This window comes from Mesoplodon bidens, assembly GCF_964165515.1.
Source record: "Mesoplodon bidens genome assembly, chromosome: 3".
Classification (NCBI taxonomy): Eukaryota; Metazoa; Chordata; class Mammalia; order Artiodactyla; family Ziphiidae; genus Mesoplodon; species Mesoplodon bidens.
In genome coordinates, this window is record NC_138178.1 from 96658657 (window position 1) to 96683480 (window position 24824).

At 36.6% G+C, this 24824-nt stretch overlaps 1 protein-coding gene across 1 annotated transcript in view; it reads right to left on the bottom strand.

The window, feature by feature from the left end:
- Positions 1-23952, bottom strand: part of FAM98B (family with sequence similarity 98 member B) — a 36681-nt gene extending 12729 nt beyond the window's left edge. The window contains exons 1-6 of the mRNA XM_081228813.1: positions 23846-23952; positions 15137-15282; positions 13855-13989; positions 8186-8364; positions 4998-5078; positions 4281-4397 (exon numbers count right to left, since the gene is read on the bottom strand). Of these exons, the coding sequence (XP_081084939.1) occupies positions 4281-4397; positions 4998-5078; positions 8186-8364; positions 13855-13989; positions 15137-15282; positions 23846-23916 (729 nt within the window). The 5' untranslated portion in view covers positions 23917-23952. The remainder of the gene's footprint in view (positions 1-4280; positions 4398-4997; positions 5079-8185; positions 8365-13854; positions 13990-15136; positions 15283-23845) is intronic.
- Positions 23953-24824: the final 872 nt, after the last annotated feature.

Here is a 24824-nt window from a genome sequence, read left to right on the forward strand (position 1 = left end):
GCCAAAATTTGACCTATACTCTGAGAAAAAAAATATTTTAAAAATCTTCCAGACTAAGGAAAAAACAACAAAAACACAACCTCCTTGTCCTAAAACATGATGAAAAATGACCAAGATGAGAAGATAAAATATCAAGATATTTCCTAAAGGTATCTTCTCAAACACACTAAATTATTAAAAATAAAAAAATACATATATACTATAATAAAGAGAATGGAAAAAGGGGATACAGGTAAGAAGGGAACCAACATCACAGAAAATGAAACTGGGAGCCAAAAATAGGGGTTAACTGTCTATTTGTGGAATAGTCTATTCTTCCAATCCCTGGTGCCATGTTGCCACTCCTCCTCCTCTGGCCAAAGAAGAATAATGTATAGAAAAAAATGAGGCTTGGGGCTTCCCTAGTGGCGCAGTGGTTGAGAGTCCGCCTGCCGATGCAGGGGACACAGGTTCGTGCCCTGGTCCGGGAAGATCCCACATGCCGTGGAGCGGCTAGGCCCGTGAGCCATGGCCGCTGAGCCTGCGCATCCGGAGCCTGTGCTCCGCAAAGGGAGAGGCCACAACAGTGAAAGGCCCGCGTACCACAAAAAAAAAAAAAAAAAAAAAAAAAAATTAGGCTTCCCTTCTTGAAAAACTTAGCAGCTACAGAGAAAAGACTTCTCCAAATGAGCATCAGGAATTTCCACAGCACAGGAGGCAGCTCCAAAGTCTGACATCAACAATCCTGATCAACGACTACAGTTCCCAATCAGTTTTTCAGTGTCTTCTCTTAAATATGGACAACAAAGGACCATCATGATTTGAAGAAAGCCACCACGAGAGAGAAACCAAGAAAAACAAACCAAAAATTGCCCTGGAAGAGACAGAAATAATTAAAGGGGAAAAAAAAAAACCTTTTTTAAGAAAAAATTTTCATCCCCATTAAAGAAGATAGCACATTCATAAAACAAGAAAAAAAAAACATGAAAAAGGAAAACTCAAGAAGCAAAAAGAATTCCTGGAAATGAAAAATGATGGCAGAAACAAAAATTTAGTGCCAAGCACAAAATAAAATTGAGGACATTTCCAAGAAAGTCAATCAAAAAGGAAGAGACAGAAAATGAGAAAAAAAATAAAGCAACTCAAGTGGATCTATCCAGGGGGTCTAATATCTGAATAACAAGAATTTCAGAAAGAGAAAACAAAAGGGAAGAAATTAAAAGAGAAATATAAAAGCTAAGAGTCTACAGATTGAAATGCCCACCTAATGTTTAGCACAATGAATTCAGGAAGACCCAGACTGACATATGCTGTGAAATTTCAGAACTCCTAGGATAAAGAAGAGAGTCCAACCACCAGGGAAGTCCCTGTTTTTCTTTAATTAACAAGGATCTTCTTTTCTTTTTTTTTTTAACAATGATCTTTTGATGTTCCTACTACCTGGTTTCTTGCAAAAACTCCTATATATCCTGGCTCCTCCCTTACCTCTTCAGAGCAGTCCCTCAGAGTCATCTGAGAGGCTGTCTTCCAGGCTTAAGTCCTCAGCAAGTCTGTCAAATAAAATGTAATTCTCAAAAAAAAAAAAAAAAAAGAAGAGGGTCCAAAAGCTCCCAGTGAAAAATAAAAGGTCATCCAAAAGGACAGGCAATGGCACTGGGTTTCTCAACAGCAGCACTATATGCTAGAAAACAATGAAGCAATGCCTTCAATAGTCTTTTTTTTTTTTGCCTTCAATATTCTTAGAGAAAAATGTTTTCCACCTAGAATTTTATATTTACCCAAACTATCAATCAAATGTGGCAGCAGAATAAACATATTTTCAGAATTCAAGGGTTCAGAAAAATCCCTCCTATGCACCCTTTGTTAGGAAGTTATTTGTGGATTTACTATGGCAGATTGAGGGAATAAACAATGAAAGAGAAGGCCATGGGATCCAGGAAATAGTGGAGTAGCCAAGGATAGGCACACAAACAGCCCAAATTGCAGTAGAAGGATACAAGCTTTTAGGAGGGAAAGTATAGAAAAGAGGACTCATTAGACTACTTGATTTTTAAAAGTATGTTTAAAAAAGAGAAAAAGAAAGGAAAAGGAAAAAGCAGCAGCCGCATATGATAACAAAATACAATGCAGGAAAAAAATAAACTCCAATTAGAAGACACCTGGTAAACAGAATGGCTCCCCCGAGATCTCCACATCCTAATCCCTGGAACCTGTGAATATGTCACCTTGAAGATACAGATGGAGTTAAGTTAGGGATCTTGAGATGGATTATCTGGGTAAACCCAGAGTAATCACAAGGCTCCTGATAAGAGAGAGACAGCAGAAGGCATGTGACAATGGAAGCAGAAGGAGAAAGACTGGAAGATTCTATACTATTGATTTTGAAGATGGAGGATGAGGTCATGACTCGAGGTACACAGGTGGTATCTGGAAGCTAGTAAATGCAAGGAAACAGATTCTCCCCTGAAGTGTCCAGGAGGAATGCAACCCTGCCAATACCTTCATTTTAGGACTTCTGATCTCTAGATCTGTAAGAAAATAAATGTGTATTATTTAAACCACGAAGTTTGTGCTAATTTATTACAGCAGCCATAGGAAACCAATGTGGGGCACCACATGGAGAGAGAGACCACCTAAGAGCCAAGATGACAAGTGAAGCACCCCAAGAAACAGTTAGCAAAACCCAGACATGTGAGGCAACCGTCTTGGATGTTCCAGCCCAACCCAGCCCAGGTATCAGTTGAATGAAGCTGCATAAATGACCCCAGTTGATACAATATGGGGGCAGGACAACTGCCCAGTTAATCCAAAGAATGTAATAATAATATCTGAGAGTAACAGGCACAGATTTACCCTCCTACCTGAAACAACTATAAAACTGGACAACCCATGTGAACCAGTGATTTTCAGACACTGGACATCAAGGAGCACAGGACACAATGGTCCTCCAAACAGGGGAAGCAAATGTTTTCCTATAATTGTCCCAGCTTACAGTCTGGAGTGGAGGATCCCAGACGACGCCTGGGTACAGATTACAGGCATAAGATGGGAATGATAGGTGACAGCTCTCTAGAAAACTACCTGAAGAGATTCATATTTGGGAATGCCCCCACCCTCCAACCCCCCCTTCATGCCCCCACCCTCCAACCCCCTCTTCAACTGGAACACACTCCACAGCCTTAAGCCACCTTTAATAAGGTTTGTTCAGGCATCAGTGCTACCTGATTCATTCCTAAATCCTTCTTTCTTTTTTTTTTCTAAAGAAAAAAATCAGTATTTTACTTTTTCGACAGTTGAATAAAAGGATTTAGACATATATCAAATGGGAAAAAAGGGTTTTAATCCCTCTGTGGAATAGGAAGAGAGACATACTATAGTGGAAAGACTGCACAGACCATGAGGAGAGAAACCAGAGAATACGGGGCCTCAGTCCCATCATTTCAGAACACAGTAGCAGCTTGTCTGTTAATTTCTTTCCTCTCAGCCTGGGTGACCTCTCACAAGCTTAACAGTAACAGGGAGTCTAAAACTGCTTCTGAGCAGGTGCTTTCTTTAGACAGGTGCTATTTATCAGAGAAGATTCAGACAGGATAACATTGAGGAGTGATGTGTTACTTTAACCAGATTGCAAAACTGAAAAAGAATAATGAACCTCACATTAGTTAAATAAACAAAGCGGCAGTAAGCACAATAAGCAGACAGGCGTGATGCTTACAGAAGAGTCACCTCTTCTTGTGTACAGTGTGCCACATTGCACTTGCTGTTCGAATATATGTTTTAATAAATATCCTTTAATGTGTACATGAAACAGAGTAGGCATTCAACTATTTGTTGAATGAAAATAACAATATATTATGTATAAAGAAAAATCTGATCTCATATCATCAGAAACAGATTTTGTCAACCACTACTTTTGACCTTTGGACCAGACAGATCTTGTTGTGAAGGGCTATCCTGTGTACTGTAGGGTGTTTAGCAGTAAATCCTTCTTTCTTGACCGGTTGCTCACTATATCTATCTCACTATCACATATGATGCCTTCTTTTATGTATATCCTTGCATAAATCACAACATCTATGAGTTTTAAATAAATGTGAAAGATATGGGGAGAAATTAAGATATTTGCAAACAGGGACTTATACAAGACCAGGATCATTATTTAAGACCAGCAGTTGGCCTGGGCAGGAGCTTCAGACAGAGTGATAAAGTACAAATGTGGCATCGTTACCTAACAGACAAGAGAGGCTGAAGAGCTGTCACAGGGTACCACCTACAGGACACAAATGGAAAAACAGCCATACCTTTGCTCTATCAGACCATCCAAAGGACTGCACTGTTACATCTAATCGTTTCATCAACATCCGCCGACGGCACTCATATTCACAGGAAAGGGCATCGTTGATTCTTTCCAGTTGTTCCTAAAGAATTTGGAAACAAAAATCATAACCTTTAGACTCATTATGCACGAAAAGAAATTTCAGAATCGTGGTCAATACTTCCTATTAATTCAAAAGGTGGTACTTAATGGTCATTTTCTGATCCCATGAGACTTTACAGTAAATTATTTAAATAATAAAGATATTTGATAGAACATTTAAAATATTCGGAAGATATTAAACATACAAATTAAACTCTACAATTGGTACAGTTTACCTGATCTTCAATCAAACATGTTAATTTAAGTAAGACGTCTACCTGCAAAGTAGTCTGGACCAATAAGGAAAGAAAATACCAACAACTTCCCATCTTGTTGGCGTTGAGCTACTACACTTTTCAAATTACAACTATGCTAACATATTAGGCACTATGAATACTTTTGGCCAGGTTTTTTTTTTTTAATTAATAATCTGAGTGAAGAAATGTTAGGACCTACTGTTCTAGAATATCATTCCATTTTAATTCTCCAATATAAAAATGCATGCTACACACTGTAAAATCTACATGTCCATCTATAAAATTAAGTCATATTCACTACTTTAATTACATAAAGCTAATAAAAGGGGGGGGTGGTGACTTACCGCCTGTTCCAGATTTAAATCAATTTTCAGCAGTGGTTTTCCCACGTGATTTTTCTGGACTTGTGAGAGAATATCTTTCACCTAAAATTAAACATAAAAGATTGTGAAAATGTATATCCCAATTTAAAACAATCTTATTCTTGCTTAAAACGCTTTGAATGCTAGAAAATTAATAAAATGTTAAAGAGGAATAGTTAAAATATACCTTCACATACTAGGAAAGAATATCACTACAATGCAGAGTATCTTTCTCAAAGAAGCATTAGTTACATTAATTCAAGCTATAGCACACCTTTTCCAGAGTAAGAGATAATGTACATGGACAACTAAAGAAGTAGCTACTAAAAGGTTTTATTATGAGAATCTATAATGTTTTATGTGAAATAAATTCAGTTTCTTCTTAAGATGGCACGCTCTTACATTCTGACAAATTCTCAAAAGGGATACTAAAACCTTTGCTGAGTATGTTGGTTTTACTCAATTAAATATTTTGTACACATTCCATTGTTCAGCAAGACAACACAGGAGAGCAAGCACTCTCAATTAGTCACCACATACACATTTCATTACTTTTGCAAAGCCACTGATTTGAATTACTTGAAACATTTTTATTTTGGTGAACAAGATTTAGACATTTGCTTTTGCTTTAGCAGTATCAGAGGTCATTCAAACAGAATGAAATATTTAGAGTTGCTTAGTTATAAAGTAACTAGAGAAAATAATCAGGAAGAGTTCACATTTTGAGGAGTATGAACCTTATTTAATGTTGGGGGACCTCTTTTAAAAAGAATTAAAAATTATGAACACAAAATTAGCTTGGAAACTGGTGGTGGTAATGGGAAGTGACTGTAAATGGGCACATGGTTTCTTCTGAGAATGATGGAAATGTTCTAAAATTAGATTTTGATGATATTGTACTCTGTAAATATACTAAAATTCATTGAATTGTACACTTTAAATGGGCGAATTTTATAGCACTTAAATTATATCTTGAGAAAGCTATTTTTGAAAAATGAGCTTAGAAAGAACTTGTGCAAATTAGGGGGTCCCAAAGCTTAAGCTTTACATCACAGTAAATCTACCACTACAACAGTGATTACTGACACTACTCTTACACATTGAAAAGAATTATTATTTTCTTAAAACATACCATTTCTGTAGGTTCCTCACTATTGTAAATACCTTCGATTTTGATATTTCATATACTATTAAAAGTTTTAGTCATAACCCCTTACTCAAGAGGGACTCTGAATGCATGCCTAAGTTTCTCACATATAATCACATTTCCTGTATTTCAACATTAGATAACAGTTTTTAATAACTTTGAGAACTACTTGTGATAAAGAGAGAGTTAAGAGCAGACTCTGAGGTTGACCACCTGGGTTTGAAACTCCAGTCTACCACTACTACTACTTAGAAACTTGCTTGTCTAAATTATTAAATCTTTCAGTACCTCAATTTTCTCAAATGGCTGTTGTAAATAATAATATTACTACTTCATTATAGGTGAAGAATGCAATGAGTTATTACATATAAACACTTAGCACAGTAAATGCTGTATGTGCACTGTTAATATTACTATAATTACTTTAGATTTACATTTGAACAGCTTCGAGCTAAAAACTAATGATAAATTTCCTCCCCAATGGTGACAAAGTGTCTTCTGGACACATCGTACATAGAAGAAAATATGGAAAGTTTTGCTTTTGATAGGAACTGAATGGAGAAGTAAGTCATTATAGGTAAATATTTAGCCATGATGGCCATGGTAACTACTACCTTATAATTAGCCTGCCAGCACTTGAACACAGGCATTACAGCCTGCTTTAAGTAGGGAAAAGAGGTTTGAGGGTATTTTTAAATTCTAACTGAAACTCATAAAAGGAAAAAACCTCTCTGGGATCAATATGTGTAAGCACTGGGAGATTAGGAAGAGTCTAGAAATCTGTCTCAATTTGAAATAGCCCCAGATATTTTAGCCAACCCCAGATCATTCTTAATGCAGAGAAACAAATTCTGAAGAGCAATTTATTAACTCTACACAATGTTTCTGAGCTGGGATTCATAGGCTTATTCTTTGGTTTACAAGTTCTAGGGGAAAAAAAGAAGTTTTTATACTGTGTTTTCACCTTAATGATACTAAAATTCTCTGACATTCAGTAAGACAAATCTTTTTTATTTTTCAGTTCATAAATTATCAATGCAAAGAGTACTTTATTCAAGAATTTAGTTTAAAACAGCATGTCTAAAAACAGAGTTTTAGTACCTATTCTTGAGGGTGAGAATTTTCTTTTCCTTAAAAATGAATCTGGTATTATTCCCCTAGAGGACTCCTACAAAACCTAGGAATTAAGCCAGAATTTGGTCTGTGAGAGTATCATTCTCTCTAATCGATGGCTTGACTGGGAACAAGGACAGTTTAATAACTGAAAAAAAAAAAAAGCTAGAAGTACACAGGTTTTAGTTGTTTTTAACTACTCCATCAGGGTACTCATTCATTTATTCACTATACAACAAACATTTACTAAACACTTATCCACCAGAAATTGTGCATTTCTTTGCTCACTGCCAAAGACAACCACACTGCAATTCTATTAACAACATCCATTAAAAAGAAATTTAGTTTGCCTTTGACTTCATAGGATAACTCTACTTCTTTCATTATACTGTAATACAACCTTGTTTAGGAAAGGGACCCTTAAATTTGTAAAAGGATTTCTATCAGGGCAAACCTTCAACAAAGCCTAGCACTGACTCATTAAGATCTGATTCCTGAATATTACTTATAGTCAAATTAGGTCACGTGCATATTAACTCCAAATCCAAAATTTAGTTTACACGAAGATAAACGTTTCTTTAAATAGAATGTATATCTTGTACTTAAAGGAAATAGTTGACCCTTGAACAACATGGGTTTGAACTGTGCTGGTCCACTTATATGTGACTTTTTTTCACTAAATAAAATTACAGTACTATCCGATCCACACGTGGTTGAATTTACAAATGCGAACCGCAGATACAGAGGGACAACAGTGAAGTTGTATGGTAATTATCGACTCTGCAGAGGGTCAGCACCCCTAAGTCCCACACTGTTCAAGGGTCAACTGTATTTTCATTTTTCATTCAACATTTACATATCAGCATTTAATTGAATTTGGGGGAAATGAAAAATAAAACAAATACAATACCTTTGATTCCACTTGGTTCAGCATAAGTGGAATGTCAGAAGTTGTTGACTTGGGAATACCAAGGGTATCGCAGATAGCTTGAACTTCCTGATAAGTTTCACTATTTTTATCTAATTGAGAATTTTTACGTTTCTTGTTCTGTAATATCTGTAAAGCTTGAAGCTCTGTACTTAAAAATACTATAATAAGAAAAGGGAAAAACAAATAATGTTAAAATGTGCAAGAATGCTTTAAAGATCCCACTTCTGGGTATACATGCAAAGGAGCGAAAATCAGGATCTCAAAGAGATCTTCACTACCATATTCACTACTGTATTGTTCATAACAGCCAAGATTTGGAAACAACCTAGGTGTCCTTCAACAGATGAATGGATAAAGAAAATGTGGTATAGGTATACAATGGAATTATTATCCAGCTTTAAAAAAGAAGGAAATCCAGCCATTTGTGACAACATGGATGAACCTGGAGGACACTGTGCAAAGTGAAATAAGCCAGACGCAGAAAGACAAATACTAACGATATTACTTTTATGAGGAATCTAAAACAGTCAAACTCCTAAAGTAGAAAGTAGAATGGTGATTGCCAGGCCAGGGAAGGAGGAAACAAGGAGTTTAGTTAAATATAAATTTTATATTCGTTAAATATAAATTTCTGAAGAACTGGTGATCTGTTTTATTGAAATTTTAAAATCAGAGGGACCGGGACTTCCCTGGTGGCGCAGTGGTTAAGAATCTGCCTGCCAATGCAGGGGACACAGGTTCCATCCCTGGTCTGGGAAGATCCCACTTGCCGCGGAGCAACTAAGCCCGTGCGCCACAACTACTGAGCCTGCGCTCTAGAGCCCGCAAGCCACAACTACCGAAGCCCATGCGCCTAGAGTCTGTCCTCCACAACAAGAGAACCCACAGCAATGAGAAGTCCGCGCAGCACAACAAAGAGTAGCCCCCGCTCGTCGCAACTAGAGAAAGCCCGCGTGCAGTAACTAAGACCCAACGCAGCCAAAAAAAATAAATAAGTTAAAAAATCAGAGGGACCTTGGCATAGTCCTCATAAGCAAAGTTTGATACATACTGGTTATATAAGATGAAAAAATCCTAGAGATCTACTTTACAGCATAGTGCCTATAGTTAACAATACTATATTGTACACTTAAAAATTTGCTAAGATGGTAAATCTTACATTAAATATTCTTATTATAAAAAGAAATAATAATAAAGAGGGCAGAAGGAATCTTTTTTCTAAATAGTGCCTACTTGCAAAGAGTTTAAAGCCTAGTAGGAGAGGCCCACCTGTACTTCAACAATTTTAAAATGCTTAAGAATGTGTAAGACTAATAAAATATTCTCTCTCTGATATGCACAGCTCAAGCCAGGGGAGAATGTATAGCTTTAACTGATCTATTAAGCAGATAGAGCAATTTGAAAAACTGCCTTTAAGACAGACCACCCCAGGCTGTTCACAAGTCCTTTCACTGTCACCATTTTATTTCATCCTTTCAACAGCCATATTTTTAAAAATCATTCAAAAATCTTAGATGGAAAAAACAAAACAACACAAAATGGAAACAAACTCATATACACAGAGAACAAATGGGTAGTTGCCAGAGAGAAGGTGTGTGGGGGTGGGGTAGAACAGGTGAAGGGGCTTAAGAGGTACAAACCTCCAGATAGAAAAGGAATCAGCCACGGGGGTGTAACACACAATATAAAATACGGTCAATAATACTGTAATAACTTCGTATGGGGACAGATGGTTACTAGATTTACCATGGTGACCATTTCATAATGTATGCAGATGTCAAATCACTAATGTGGTACACCTGAAACTAACAATATTTTATTTGAACTCTATTTCAATTTTAAAAAAGCCTAAAAAATATCATTTTGGAAAGCAAAAAATTATCTTAAATCATTAGTCTTTTTTAAAATTAACTTTTACAACAGTACAGTTAAGATATTGGGGTTTGTTTTTATTTGTTTAGTTAAAGTTATACACACACACAATTTAATACAACAGTTTCGACTTCAGCTGAGCAGAAAAAAATATCTGAGAAATTGTTTAAAAGTACAAGTACCAGGGTCCCACCCTCAGAGATTCTGAACCAGTAGGTCTGAAGTAGGATCTGGGAATCTGTGTGGTTTTAGACCCAAGGTGACTCTCATGGGCAGGCAGGATTGAGAGCCACTAATTTAAGATTTTTCCATGTAATCTATACACAATAGTGTAAAGAACCCACAAAAAGTTAAGACCAACATCTATCAAACTTTGCATATGAGGACTATGCCAAGGTCCCTCTGATTTTTTAACTTCATTAAGCAGATCACCAGTTCTTCAAAAATTTATATTTTGTGCAGAACCATGGTTGAAGCCTGTCTTTGTTCTATGGAAACATGCTGTATGTAACAGTACAAACAAGAGTTCAGTCTAGTATTTAAAATGCTAATCCTCACAGACGGAAAATAATACAGTGAAAAGTCTTCTTCCCACCACAGATCCTCAGATTCCCCCTCCCCAGAGGCAATCACCAGTGTTAGTTTCTTGGGCATATTTTTAGGCAGGCACGCGTGCGTGTGTGTGTGTGTGTGTGTGTATTTAGTATATGTCTCTACCACCTATGCACTTTTATTTCTTTTATAGAAACAAGAGCATATGATACATGTTCTGTATATTTTTTATTTACCAATATATCTTAGAGATCATTCCATATTTACACATTTTATCTACTCTCATTCTAACGGCTATAGAATGGTATCACTGCAAAGATGTACCATTTCTATTTAACTACTACAAACAATGCCATAATGAACATTCTTTTCATATATCTTTGTACAGTTAATATGAACTCCTAGTCATTGAATTGCCAAGTCAAAAGAGAGGTGAATTTTAATTGTGTTATTGAAAATTTGCCTTTCCAAAAGATTGTACCAATTACCCTCCCACCACACTCCAATGCCTGTAGTATATGAGAATGCTTACTCCCCCCAGACTTGTATTATGACTTTTTTTCTTCTGGTATTTGCTAGCCTGGTAAGTGAAAAATCGTATCCTTTTTTTTTTTTTTTTTGTAACTCTTTAACTCTGGGGGATAACTGTGCATCTTTTCATGTTTAGAAGCAATTTTTTAAAAACTTTTTTCTGTAGAATGCCTTTTCATGCCTTATGTACTTTACATATTTTTCCAGTGAGTTTTTATCTCTATAAAAGCTCTCCACATAGTAAGGAATGTGGACCTTTTCATTTTACACAAGTTGCAAACAATTCTAAAAGAACATGAAGAAGCTTATTATATCAGTATGTTTTAAAGGTAGTCAAACTAAAGATAAAGATGAAATAGATGCTGGTAAAATTGTGAATTGGTATAACCTTTCTGGAGCAAATTATGGCAATATATCTAGACCAGAGAATTTTTTTAAATGTTCATGATATTTGTCTAAGTAACCAAAAATATGAACAAAGAAATTAATTTAAAATCGAAAAATCAGGACTTCCCTGGTGGCGCAGTGGTTAAGAATCTGCCTGCCAACGCAGGGGACATGGGTTCAAACCCTGGTCCGGGAAGACCCGACATGCGGCGAAGCAACTAAGCCTGTGCGCCACAACTACTGAGCCTGCGCTCTAGAGCCCGCAAGCCACAACTACTGAGCCCACGCGCCTAGAGCCCATGCTCTGCAACAACAGAAGCCACCATAATAAGAAGCCCACGCACCGCAACAAAGAGTAGCCCCCGCTCACCACAACTAGAGAAAGCCTGCACGCAACAAAGACCCAACATAGCCATAAAAAGATAGATAAATAAATAAATTAGAAAAATCCAAATACCCCCAAATTTGAAATCTATTAAATAAAAATGTCCATAGCATAGAATGTTATGTAGCCAATTTAAATTATTTTTTCAAAAAATACTAAGTGATGGGAAAATGCTCACAATACATTAAATGAAGAAGAGGAAGAGCAGGAACTACATCTGTAACAGATCTCAATCTTATTTAAATATGTGTGTACAAAGGAAAAAGAGAAGGAAAAGGAAATACACTGAAAAGTTATTCATGATCCTCTCTGGGGAGTGAAATTATAAATTATTTTCTTCTTTTCATATTTATCTACTTTGTAAGATTTCTATAATGAGCATGTATTTTTTCAACATGTAACATAAAATTTACCATTCTAACTATTTTTAAGTGTACAGTGGCATTAAGTACATTCACACGGTTGTATAACCATCACCACCATCCATCCATCCATCCATCTCCAGAATATTTTCACCTTCCTCAACTGAAATTTTGTACTCATTTAACAATTCCCCATTTCACCCCACCTCCTGAGCATGTATTTTTATAATCAGAAAAAACTATACCAACCTCTCTTATATCTCCTCTTTACTTTTACTTGGACCAGAAACTTACATTACCGTTATTGCTAAGCTTCTTAGAAGCAAAGGCAAAAAGGGAAACATGATGGTTTACACAGTTCTCACTGACTAACATAAAGAATTACAGATTACCTAGATCTAAGGTAAGGATAAGGTGATCTAAGGTAAGGATAAGGTAATCTAAGGATTACCTATATCTATATGCAAGTTCCTCATGGCCAGTGCTTCTTACCTTCCTTTTTATCCCAATACACCTAAGGGTTACTGTGACCTCCCATTAATAACAATGGTTCATTAAATCAGTGACTTACACTGAATGGGAGGAAGACAAGGAAATAGTGTAAGAAATGGGGGAAGGGCACATAATTTTTATCCTCCCCAAAACAAACAAGATAATTCAAACGTCAACACTTCCAACACCACCGCTAGTTAAACACATAAACATGATTTCTGCTCTAATGAAACACATAAACATGATTTCTGCTCTAATGAAACTAACATTTTAACACCAGAACATAGAGGGATATATCACATGCATCTTTTTATAAATGGTACAACCTAAAATAATAGAAATCTTCAATAATAGAAGATGTTAGAAAAATTCTTTCAAATAGTCACCGCTTATAGAACTTTCAAAATAGCATGAAATTAAACTAACTGAATTTTAAAAAATTTTAAGGGAGCCAAAATAAATAAATGGATGTTATTCATAGTAATTGTTTAGATATAGGTAATCTGTACTCCAAATTCACCCTTGATGAAAATAGGCCACACTCACTAAAATTCAAGGGGCACAAGGGCACAATTTTTTTTTTAAACTGATATATCCCTAATGCTTAGAGCAGTTTCTGGTACAGTAGAAAGTGATCAATAAATATTTTTGAACCATCATTCAGTGCCTATCGTCTAATAATCTGCTTAGCAGCCTAGTTTCAGAGAGCTTTAAGATTAAATAGGAGTTTGGAGATCACCACTTTAGCCAATTAGTCATAAATGTAAAGAGATGAATTAGGTGAAGGAAAAATTACTGAAGTACCATACAAGTCACAAACACTGGGCATTCTATATTGGCCAAATAAATCATAAGTGTTAGAAATCTCAAAGAGTACATTAGTAGAATTTATACTACATTTATATAAAAATCTGAGTCAGTTTCATATTTTAAGCCAAGTATTAAAAACTTTCTAATACACAAAATATCTAATGCTTCATTAATTAAAGTTCATAAATCTTCACTTGAAAATAACACAAACCAGATTAAACACATGCATTTAAATTGTTCAAAGAAACATAACTTACATAGAAGTTTCAAACAGTCATCCTTCTTTTTTAAACGGTCTTTAATATCTCCTGATATGAGTACAGAATATGGACATGCCATTTCTTTTAAAAAGCCACTTATCTCAAGCTGGAAGCTTTCTAGATCATCTTTCCCTTTAAACAAGAAAAGGTATAAAACATTTACTAAATATTTACCATGTAATCTGATACTATCAAATCTACCACTAGTTGATTTTAAATTTATATTCAATTCCAAATTTTCACTTTGACATTAAATCCTTAAATGTGTGACCCCAAAAGCTTAGGTCAAAGCAACCAAAACATATTTCTACATATGGAAAGCAACACTTAAATTCAAGAACATTAAGTATCTAATCATGAAATTATAAATATTTTTATATTTAAATCTCTATATCTTCCAATGGGCTTTCCATAAAGGCAGATAAAATTGAAATATTTTATGTTAGTAACTGAAATATTAAAAGCATTATTATGGCTATAATTATTAATTGGCTTCAGAGCAAATGATCCATTTCTATTGTATTTCTATGGATTTGGATAATAAATGCTATTATCGAATTAAGCCTCAGCACTTATCTTTCTTTCATCATCTAATTATGTGGGAACTTGTGTCATAAGTCTGAATTCAGCTTATTTTACTTAGCTTCAAGTGAATTCTATTAGATTTGGCATGGAAAAAAACAATCTAAAAGGACAGCATTAGAAGGGAAGGCTACTGGTCTCCTAGCAAATGCCCCCCCAAATTTTATTTTTTGTTTTATTACACTGTCTGAAATTCTACCAAAGACCCACAAGAACTCCAGCTACCAATACAGTAGTGAATTTAATAAACCTTGTGAGCTAGTACAGGAGTTTTTTTATAAACGTATTCCTATGTGAATCCACGTCCTGAGTTATAGGTTTGGTAATACAACTTAAATTAGGGATTACATATATGCATACTTCAGGGAAAAAAAACACCTTAATTCAAAATAAGCACTATTCAAAAATTAAACTTTTTAAATAACCAAATTCAGACTCTTCTTTTTCTAAAGAACAATACTAAGTTCAAGACAGCAGATAAACAATAATTATTTATAATCTTATATAAATTTAAGAACCAATTTTGGATTAATCAATATAAAATTTAATCCAAAGATATTTAAATCACATATTGAAGTTCTTTGTAGTAATGACATTTCTTTGTACAGTAAGCACATTATAGATAAAACTGTAAATCATAACCTATCATTTCATTTTACTAGTAAACAGAAAAGTAAATAAAACTCAATAGCAATACCAGCTGAAGTGATACTTTCTTCCAAGTTGCACAATGATTTTATTTGAGAGCCTAACCAAACACAGAGTTCTGAAAATTCAGGTGAAGATAGTCCACCCTCTGCTGCCTTTATAAGGGCTTGCTCTTCTAACAGTGGTCCCTTATACCTAGAAAGGAAGATATAAAAAGTTAAAACAAACAAAACCCTAATACACCTAATACTTTTTTTTTTTTTTTTTTTTTTTTTTGCGGTATGTGGGCCTCGCGCTGTTGTGGCCTCTCCCGTTGCGGAGCACAGGCTCCGGATGCGCAGGCTCAACGGCCATGGCTCACGGGCCCAGCCGCTCCGCGCCATGTGGGATCTTCCCAGACCGGGGCACGAACCCGTGTCCCCTGCATCGGCAGGCGGGCTCTCAACCACTGCGCCACCAGGGAAGCCCCCTAATACTTTTTAATCAACATCTGCTGCCTGTCTTTGTAAATAAAATATTATTGGAACACAGCCAACAACTGTACCCATTTACAAACTCTCTCTGGCTGTTTTCCTGTATTTGTGACAGGGACAGTGTGGCCAGTAAAGCCTAAAATTTTTACTATCTGGTCTGTTACAGAAATAGTTTGCTGATTTCTGCTCTATATAATTAACATTTGACTTTGTTTTAAAATTTTTTAGTAAAATTATCAACCAATTTTAAGATAAATATTACATATAACAAAGTCAAATAGAATAGAGTCTAATAACTATACTAGTTACAAGAATAAGAAAAAGGTAATATAGTGAAAAAAGAACAGATGCAAATTTAAATTAAAAAAATTAAAACTGAGGACATATGAGATTATTTTAACCTTAACCATTTCTTTTATAATTTTATACTTGTAAACACTGCTACTAAGTGTATTTGAATAGAACCTTAAATTTTCAAACCATTTTTATATATTATCTTAATTGAATTTGATACCAGTTTTCTACTTTTACTGTTCTTTCTGTAACTGAGCTTTTTTTCCCCCACATTATTAAACTTATAAGTTTTAGCACAGTTGATGGGTTTTAATCCATTGTATTTATTTTTCTTTTGATACTCAAATTGTCCTATCTCTGATTAGTGGGAGCGCATTCATGTTACTCAATGAGTCCTTTGACTTGTCCCCATTATTCTTTGAATATTTTCCTTGCTTTCTATGACAATAAGTTCCTCCCCTATATCTGTAATCAGCCATTTCTCCAAGAAGCCCTGATTCTCTTCAATGGTATTTAGAATACCCAATCTGGTCGTAAAGGTTAGTCACTGTATCTGTACCTTTTTAAAAGAAACTATATCAGGAGTTCACACTGCTATTTCCAGTTCAAATTTAGAATTATAGGGTTTTTACCTATTTTGTTATTTATATATATATATATATATATATATATATATATATATATTTTGGTGGTATGCGGGCCTCTCACTGCTGTGGCCTCTCCCGTTGCGGAGCACAGGCTCCGGATGCGCAGGCTCAGCGGCCATGGCTCACAGGCCCAGCCGCTCTGCGGCACGTGGGATCTTCCCGGACCGGGGCACGAACCCGTGTCCCCTGCATCGGCAGGCAGACTCTCAACCACTGCGCCACCAGGGAAGCCCCCTGTTTTATATTTTTATCTATTTTTCTCTTACAATGAAAATGCTGGTTTTTTATGACATTTACAGAATCCTAGTAAATATAAAAATAACATAAATTACATAGTTTCAGAATAGAAAAAACAGCATTATTACTAAAAATAAAATTAATGAAAACAATTTATATTTTTATCTTTAGAATATATTCCAGTAAGGATGTATAGAAAAACAATTCCTTTCCATGTGATTAAACCTCCTACTCAATACACTGATAGATATTTTTTTCATTTTGCTTTTAATTTTTAGGGATTTGTCTCTCTTTTTTTGTTTTGATTTCATTTTAATTTTGCTTTCATTTTCATTTTGCTTTACAATTATGTAAAACATTTATACGGTTTCAAAGTCTAAAACAAAACAAGGTACATTCAGACAATTCTAGCTTGTAATCTTAATACTGTTCCATCTAGTACTCTGTTTCCTCCCTTCCTCAGGAAACCATATTTATTAGTTTGGGGTTGTCAAACCATAATGTTTTAAAATATAAACATATATATATACACAAAAATATATATATATATATAAATGTATCTTTTTTAGATAAAAGGCAGCCTACTATCTACTGTTCTATTCCTTTTTTTAAACACATACACATGCACAGACACATATTTATATATACTAGAGATCTGTAGAGATACTATTCAAACATTTTTATAGTTGTATCCACTGTCTGGATATACCATATTTTATTTGCTATGCCCCCACTGAAGGACATTTTGGGTTTTTGTAGTGCTTTGCTATTAAAAAAATTGGGCAAATTTTTGTCAGTGTATATCTGGGATAGATTTCTAGAGGTGGGATCACTGGATCAAAGGGTAAATGGCTATCCAACTTTGCTGGATAATGTTAAATTTGCCTATACAGGGGTTGTACCATTAAAGTAGAAGAGTATCCATTACCCATAACTTAACAAACATTTGACTCATGTCAAACATTTGGATTTTTGACCATCTGGTATCTCAGTATAGTTTTAATTTACATTTCTCTTATGGCACGACTGTACATCTTTTGACATGTTTAAAGGCCATTTGCGTTTCTTTTTCTCTAAATTCTCTGGTCATATTTCACAAAGGGTGAGTATTTTCAAAGCCCCGTTGTGCAGATAAGAAATTAAGGCTCAACAAGGTTAGTATACCTGTCTTACGTAGCAGGCCAGATGAATATTCCAATTCATCTACTCTTTACAGCAATGATTTGAAGTTATTATTATCCTAATTCTGTAGGACCAGAAGATAATATCAGAAGATAAATGATGACACTCTGATTTAAATCCAGGTTTGACCCCAAATGCTCCATGTGAACTCAAACTTCTGTCTACACTAATAAGGAAACAAAGTAAATAACCTGGCCAGGTAATGCAGCCAGGTAAAGACAGCTGGGACTAGACCAGTCTCTGCTCCTCCAACCAAGACTGGTTCCCCTGTATTACCTTTCTACCATGTCTTACAGCACCTCACATTGAGACTTAATAGTAAATATCTTATTTCCCCCTACTTGCTTTCACTTCTGCAATAAAGCAATAATCATAAGCTCCTGAAAAAATTTAACTAATTCATATTATTGGTAAGTTATTTTTACTGAAATGCCAATTTTAAAATTCAGCAAAAATTTACTAAATCACCAAAAATACTAAATCCTGAATACACAAGCTTTAATGCCTCAGTTCATCAAAATAGGTAAAAAGAAAAAGAAAAAAGAAATGCATTTAACAAACCTGAATATCTAATAACAATCATAATCATATAGCAACTAACATTTATAAACTAATCTTAGGCCAGTGCTATGTGCTGTATGTATATTACCTTATTTAATTGTCACAATATCCTATAAGATAGGTATTATTATCATGCTTAGTTTGTTCTATAAATTCTTATTTAATTAGGAAAGTGCTACTCTTATTCCAAAGAGTAACTCCAAAGAGTAATAACTTAGTAGTAACTGGGGACACCTCCCCTAGGCCTAGACTCCCCCAGGGCCATGCACACTTGAACCACAGTTGCCGATCTGACACTACTCTAAGCTGGGTGAACCAAACCTTCAGTCCAGTAGGGCCATTGGTAAACCTTAACGAAGACACAGCCAGGGTCTAATTTAGTTTCTGTTTTCTATTTTCATTGGACAACATATAAAATATTAGACCCTTTCTTTCCCCCTGTCATTTACCCACCCTACTGGCTTGCCTCTGATCCAGCTCTCCACTTCTTCCTGCTTCTCAAACTCTTCCATATGTTCCATCCATAAACAACAACTCTCCTATTCTGTCAATGTCTTCTCAGAAAGATTTATCCCTATACTACCTCTAGCTTTGGGTATTTTACTCTTAAGTGCCTGACGGTCAAATGGTGGGGGTTTTGCCCTCCTTGCTTCCCAATACAGCATCCATATCACTGCTCCCCCATTATCTTTTTTTTTTAATTGAAATATAGTTGATTTACAATGTTGTGTTAGTTTCAGATGCACAGCAAAGTGATTCAGTTATACGTACATATATATCTATTTTTTTTCAGACTGTTTTCCCTTATAGGTTATTACAAAATACTGAGTATAGTTCCCTGAGCTATACAGTAGGTCCTTGTTTACCTATTTTATATACAGTAGCATGTATATGTTAATCCCAAACTCCTAATTTACCCCTCCCCACCCATACCCTTTTCCCTCTGGTAACCGTTAAGTTTGTTTTCTATGTCCTGTGGGTCTATTTCTGTTTTGTATATAAGTTCATTTTTGTATCATTCTTTTTTTAGCTTCCACATATAAGTGATATTATATGATATTTGTCTTTCTCTGGCTTACTTCATTTAGTATGATAATCTTTAAGTCCATCCATGTTACTGCAAATGGCATTATTTCATTCTTTTTTATAACTAATATTCCATTGTATAAATACACCACATCTTCTTTATCCATTCCTCCGTCGATGGACATTTAGGTTGCTTCCATGTCTTGGCTATTATAAATAGTGCTGCAATGAACATTGGAGTGCATGTATTTTTTCAAATTATGGTTTTCTCCAGATGTATGCCCAGGAGTGGGACTGCAGGCTCATATGGTAGTTCTACTTTTAGTTTTTTAAGGAACCTCCATACTGTTCTCCATAGTGACTGCACCAATTTACATTCCCACCAACAGTGTAGGAGGGTTCCCTTTTCTCCACACCCTCTCCAGCATTTATTGTTTGTAGACTTTTTGAAGATGGTCATTCTGACCAGTGTGAGGTGATGGTAGTTTTGATTCGCAGTTCTCTAATAATTAGAGATGTTGAGCATCTTTTCACGTGCTTTTTGGCCATGTGTATGTCTTCTTTGGAGAAATGTCTATTTAGATCTTCTGCCCATTTTTTGATCGACTCCCTCATTATCTTATAAATATCTCCTGCTCTCTCCAGGCTCAGGCCAGTTAGATTTGCCACCCTCTTTCTCTCGTGGTTTTCACCTATCAATCTCTTGGACACTCTTCAACATTCCCTGTGCTCAGTTTTTCCTCTCCATTCCTATTTTTTTCAATTATACTGAGTTTCTTCAAAGTCCACATGTATGCCCTTTCCAATACCCTGAGCTCTCAATTCCCTAACCTCCTCTTTTCCAACCTTTGCCACTGCACATAAGTAAGCCACGCCCAGATCATGCCATCACCTGGAACTACGTCACTTCCGAAATCACTAATTTGAACGTCACTCCCTGACAAGAGCCTACTATCTATCCTTCCAGCTTGCTCTTTTGACCACACTTAATATCATCTCTACTTCAGTTCCTATGGTCCCTCCGCATTCTCTGTATATCCTAGCTCCCGGCTGTCTTCACTTTCTTCCCTGTCCAATTGAGATTCCAAAGTGTATCATTTTATTTTGTTGCTCAATAAATACCTGTTGAAGAAATGAATCCTTTGTACTGTCATCTCCTTCAGCTCTAATAGCCAATCAAATCACTAAGACCAGTAATATACTTCTTTCTATATCCACTGCCACTGAGCAACCATCACTTCTTGCCTAGACTACTAACTAATTCTCCAATCTATTTTCCACCTTGCTGACAGAGGTAACTTTTCAAACTAGACATCTAATCCAGCGGTCCCCAACCTTTTTGGCACCAGGGACCAGTTTTGTGGAAGACAATTTTTCCACAGAGGGGGGCGGAGCGGGGGGAGTAGGGGAGTTGGTTCGGGCGGTAATGTGAGCCATGGGGAGCAGCAGATGAAGCTTCGCTCGCTCCACGCTCACCCACTGCTCACCCACTGCTCACCTCCTGCTGTGCAGCCTGGTTCCTAACAGGCCTCAGACCAGTGCTGGCCCATGGCCCGGGGGTTGGGGACCCCTGATCTAATCACTCCCTTTTTTATTTAAAATTCTTCAATCATGTCGCATTGCTGTCATGACAAAGAACAAAATCCTCAACATGGCCTAAAAGGTGCTGCATGCCCTGTTCCTTGCTGATCCAATCTTCTAACACTGGTCCTTGCTCTCTGCCCTCCAGCTACATCAGCCTCCTACCAGTTCTCCTAATGTGGCAGATCCTTTCCACTTTAAGGTCTTTCATATTTTGTTCTCACTGTAAGGACACCTTTCCCCTCCTTTCCCAGCCAACGTCACCTAGTTAACTCCTATTCACCCTTCCTATTTCAACTCAAATGTCACTTCCTCAGTAATCTGTCACTAACCCCTAAGACTACATAGGTCCTCCTGCCACATTATGTCACCCTGTTCTTTTCCTTTGAAACACTTATTTTAGTTTATAAATATTTGTGTGATCATGTCTTTTTCTCCACCAGACTGTAAGCTCCATTGGGACAGGAACCAAGTCTGTTTTGCTCACCAATGACTTCTCAGAACAGCGTCCAATATACAGCTGTGCTCAGTAAATATGTGAAATAAATTTCCCTCCACAATGATGGTTCTCAACCTAGGCTGTGAAGCTTTTTAAAAATATGCATGCCTATATCGCACCCCTGAAGATCATGCTTCACTCAGCTGGTGGAATATACCAGACTGAAACATTTTTTTACAAGCTCTAAACATGATTTTGATGTATAACCAGGGTTGAGATACACTGTTCTACAAAATCATAGATTGTCAGAACTGAAAGAGACTTCCGAAATCTGATCCAGCGTGCTCCTTTCACAGATTAGGAAACTAAGTTATTACTACCCTGTTTTCGTTTATAATGTACTACATCACTAAACTGTTCTTTCATATAGATTTTCCCTTTTAATTGCTCCCTTTAATTTCCTATTTTATCTGATAAACTGAAGTACCTTCACTGATATCCTAAATGTTTTAATCACAACAGAAAATGCATTATTCACAATCTACATGGAGATTTTGAAACGCATGTTCAATTACAACACATATTGTAAATAAACAATTACTCTTTTTTCACTTTTCATTATCATTATAGGAAAATTCAAACTTCAAAATCTTGTCCTTAATTATTCCAGGAAAAATCAGTTCTAAAGTGTGTAAACTGTTTTACTTTCTATAGTGAATAATCTGAAATAATTTTCCTTGATAAAAGCCAAGATTATACCAAACTTCATTTTTCAAAACACCTATAATATAAACAAATTCAAAGAATGAAAGAAATTTTTAAAAAGCACTGACTTTCCATTTTTCAAAAACTATTTATAGAATCCCACTAGTCTTATCTGGAATACTTGGGAGCTCAAAACATTTGGGTCCGAAACACTTTAATTATTTTAACTTTTTGTGTTGGTTACTTCCTTAACCAAGTTACGTGAAAATTTCCACGGGATTTCACAGAAGTAAAAATGCCCCCTAAATAATCACTGGCTCTGTTCTTTCACTTGACAAATATTTATTCAGGATATTTAGGCTCTGTAACAATGAGTCACTGCAAAGTAGGTACTATCAGGGTCCCAAAGAAGCAATTGATAGAGAAGCAAGTGCAGTTTTAAGAAAAATAAAGGGGGGCGAGAGGGTGGTTCGAGCTTCACGATAGCACTGCAAAGGCAAAGCCTATCCTATCCAAGAAACTCCAGATGTGGCAGGGCACACAATTGCACAGATAGTTCCAATGTCTTTAATTAATGTGTATTTTTTTGACTTGCAACTATCTGGCCCTATGCTTACCTCTGTGCAGTCTCTGCTTTGAACTTTTCTTCATTCATTTACCCATTCATCCAACCACTATTTATTGTAGCAGATCTGGTTGTAGGATGTTTTGGGGAACAAGACAGGTAAGGTACCTGTTCTCCTGGAGCTGACTTCTGTGTATTAGGGGGTGGAGGGTGGGGAGGGTGGATGTTCAAGAGACAATAAATAAATGTTCAGGACAAGATAATTCGGGATAGGGACCCCAGGGCTGTGAAGAAAAACAGGATGAGGCTGAAGGAGAGACTATTTTGCATGTATTGATACCCATGCTTGCAAGTATTAAAATCATTCCAGGAGCTCTCATAGCACTTAACCACCCTGAATTGCAAACACCAGTAGACTCTTTATAGTCCCCGACTAGGTAACCTACTCGTAATCTGAAAACTGTCTTCTTCCTCGGCCTAGCACACAAATACGCATTAATGAATACAGATTAACACCAAATTAATATGTTGTTAATGAATGGAAGGAACGGTGAAATGAATGGACTTGCACTGAACTAAAACCCCTTTCTCGGGTCAAGGAAGCAGGAGATTCGCTCCCGCGCCCTAATTAATCCACAGGTTGTACAAGGTAGGAGACAACAGTCGACAGCTGCACTCCGGCTTCCAGCGCCTCTCCCCCGGAGCGTCAACAATAATACCACCTGCGGGGCAGCAACTAATTCCCCAAAGGAGTGCTGCCAGCCGGGGCCCTCCGCGCCTTCGCCGCGGGTCCCAGCTGCGGAGTTCCGAGGCAAGGAGTTCGGAAGAGGGGGCCAAGCGCCCCAGCTCTCCGGGCCTGCTCCACCCCCGAAGCGGATTTCTCTCCCGCCTCTCTCTTAACTCTGTCTGCGCCGGAGGCAGCGAGGCAGGGACGGAGGCCTGCACCGAGCGGCAAGAGCTCAGCGAAGGCCCACGGGGAGGAGACTGAGGCAGCCAAGCGGAGGGACAGCTTACATTTTCGGGGAAAGGCGGTCCCAGGACTACTCACCCCAGCGCTTCTAGAGTGTCAAGCACGTCCCCCTCCATCGTAGCTTCGGGACCCGGTTCCGGCCCTCTCATGGTCCTTCGGCCCAAAGCTGTTCCGCGCTCTAAGGAGCCCGCCGGAAACTGGCGTCGCGGCGCCAAGGTTCCGACCGGCTCTCAACCTGGACTGCCTAGGAGTGCCTCTGGCACTGGGGGACAAAACGTTCCCGGCCCGGAGGCAATTGGCTCTCCTGCCTAAAACCAATTTATGCAACAATGCTAACTTTAAAAAATAATAATAACAATAACTAGTAGAAATAAAAAGACTTCTTTGAGTTGTCTTAGCAAACATTGTGATTCTACCAAGTTCTCAACGATCAAATTCCGGCTTTCCCTTTTTATAACAAAAATCCCTAAATGAAATATTAATTATCTTGAGCTAAAGTTGTACATAATCTCATAGAGAGAAGGAAATTTATAACAAAATATTGTTTCATTATGAAATGTAAAAGATCAATGAAGTGATCAGATGGTTGCATCTATCTATAGAATCCTCTTCAACACACATACAGAGTATGTGTTGCACTGCTGACAAAATATAGGCGAGTTGTATAAAAAAAAAAAATTCCATGGGCAGAATAGGGTAGCTGATGTGCTTTTCCAAAATTGTGACTGACTCTCCATAAAACTCCAAACAAAACACAGTAGTCCCTCTGTGTACTATTTATGAAGAATTCAGTGTCTATCTAAAGAATACAAAAAATATTTTAGGGTTCATATGTAATAGAGTCAGCATAGAGCATAAAATCATTAACAGTTATATCACCCAAATGAATAACCAAATGAACTATTGAAAGTTGTGCAAAACAGTAACTATTGGTCCTTGTAAAGGACTGTCCCATGCCTCACAGAATACATAACATCCCTGGCCCTAATGCACTAAAGACACTAATGTTCTCACCTCCCAAATCACTGTTAAAAATAAAAAGCTTACCGATAAATTT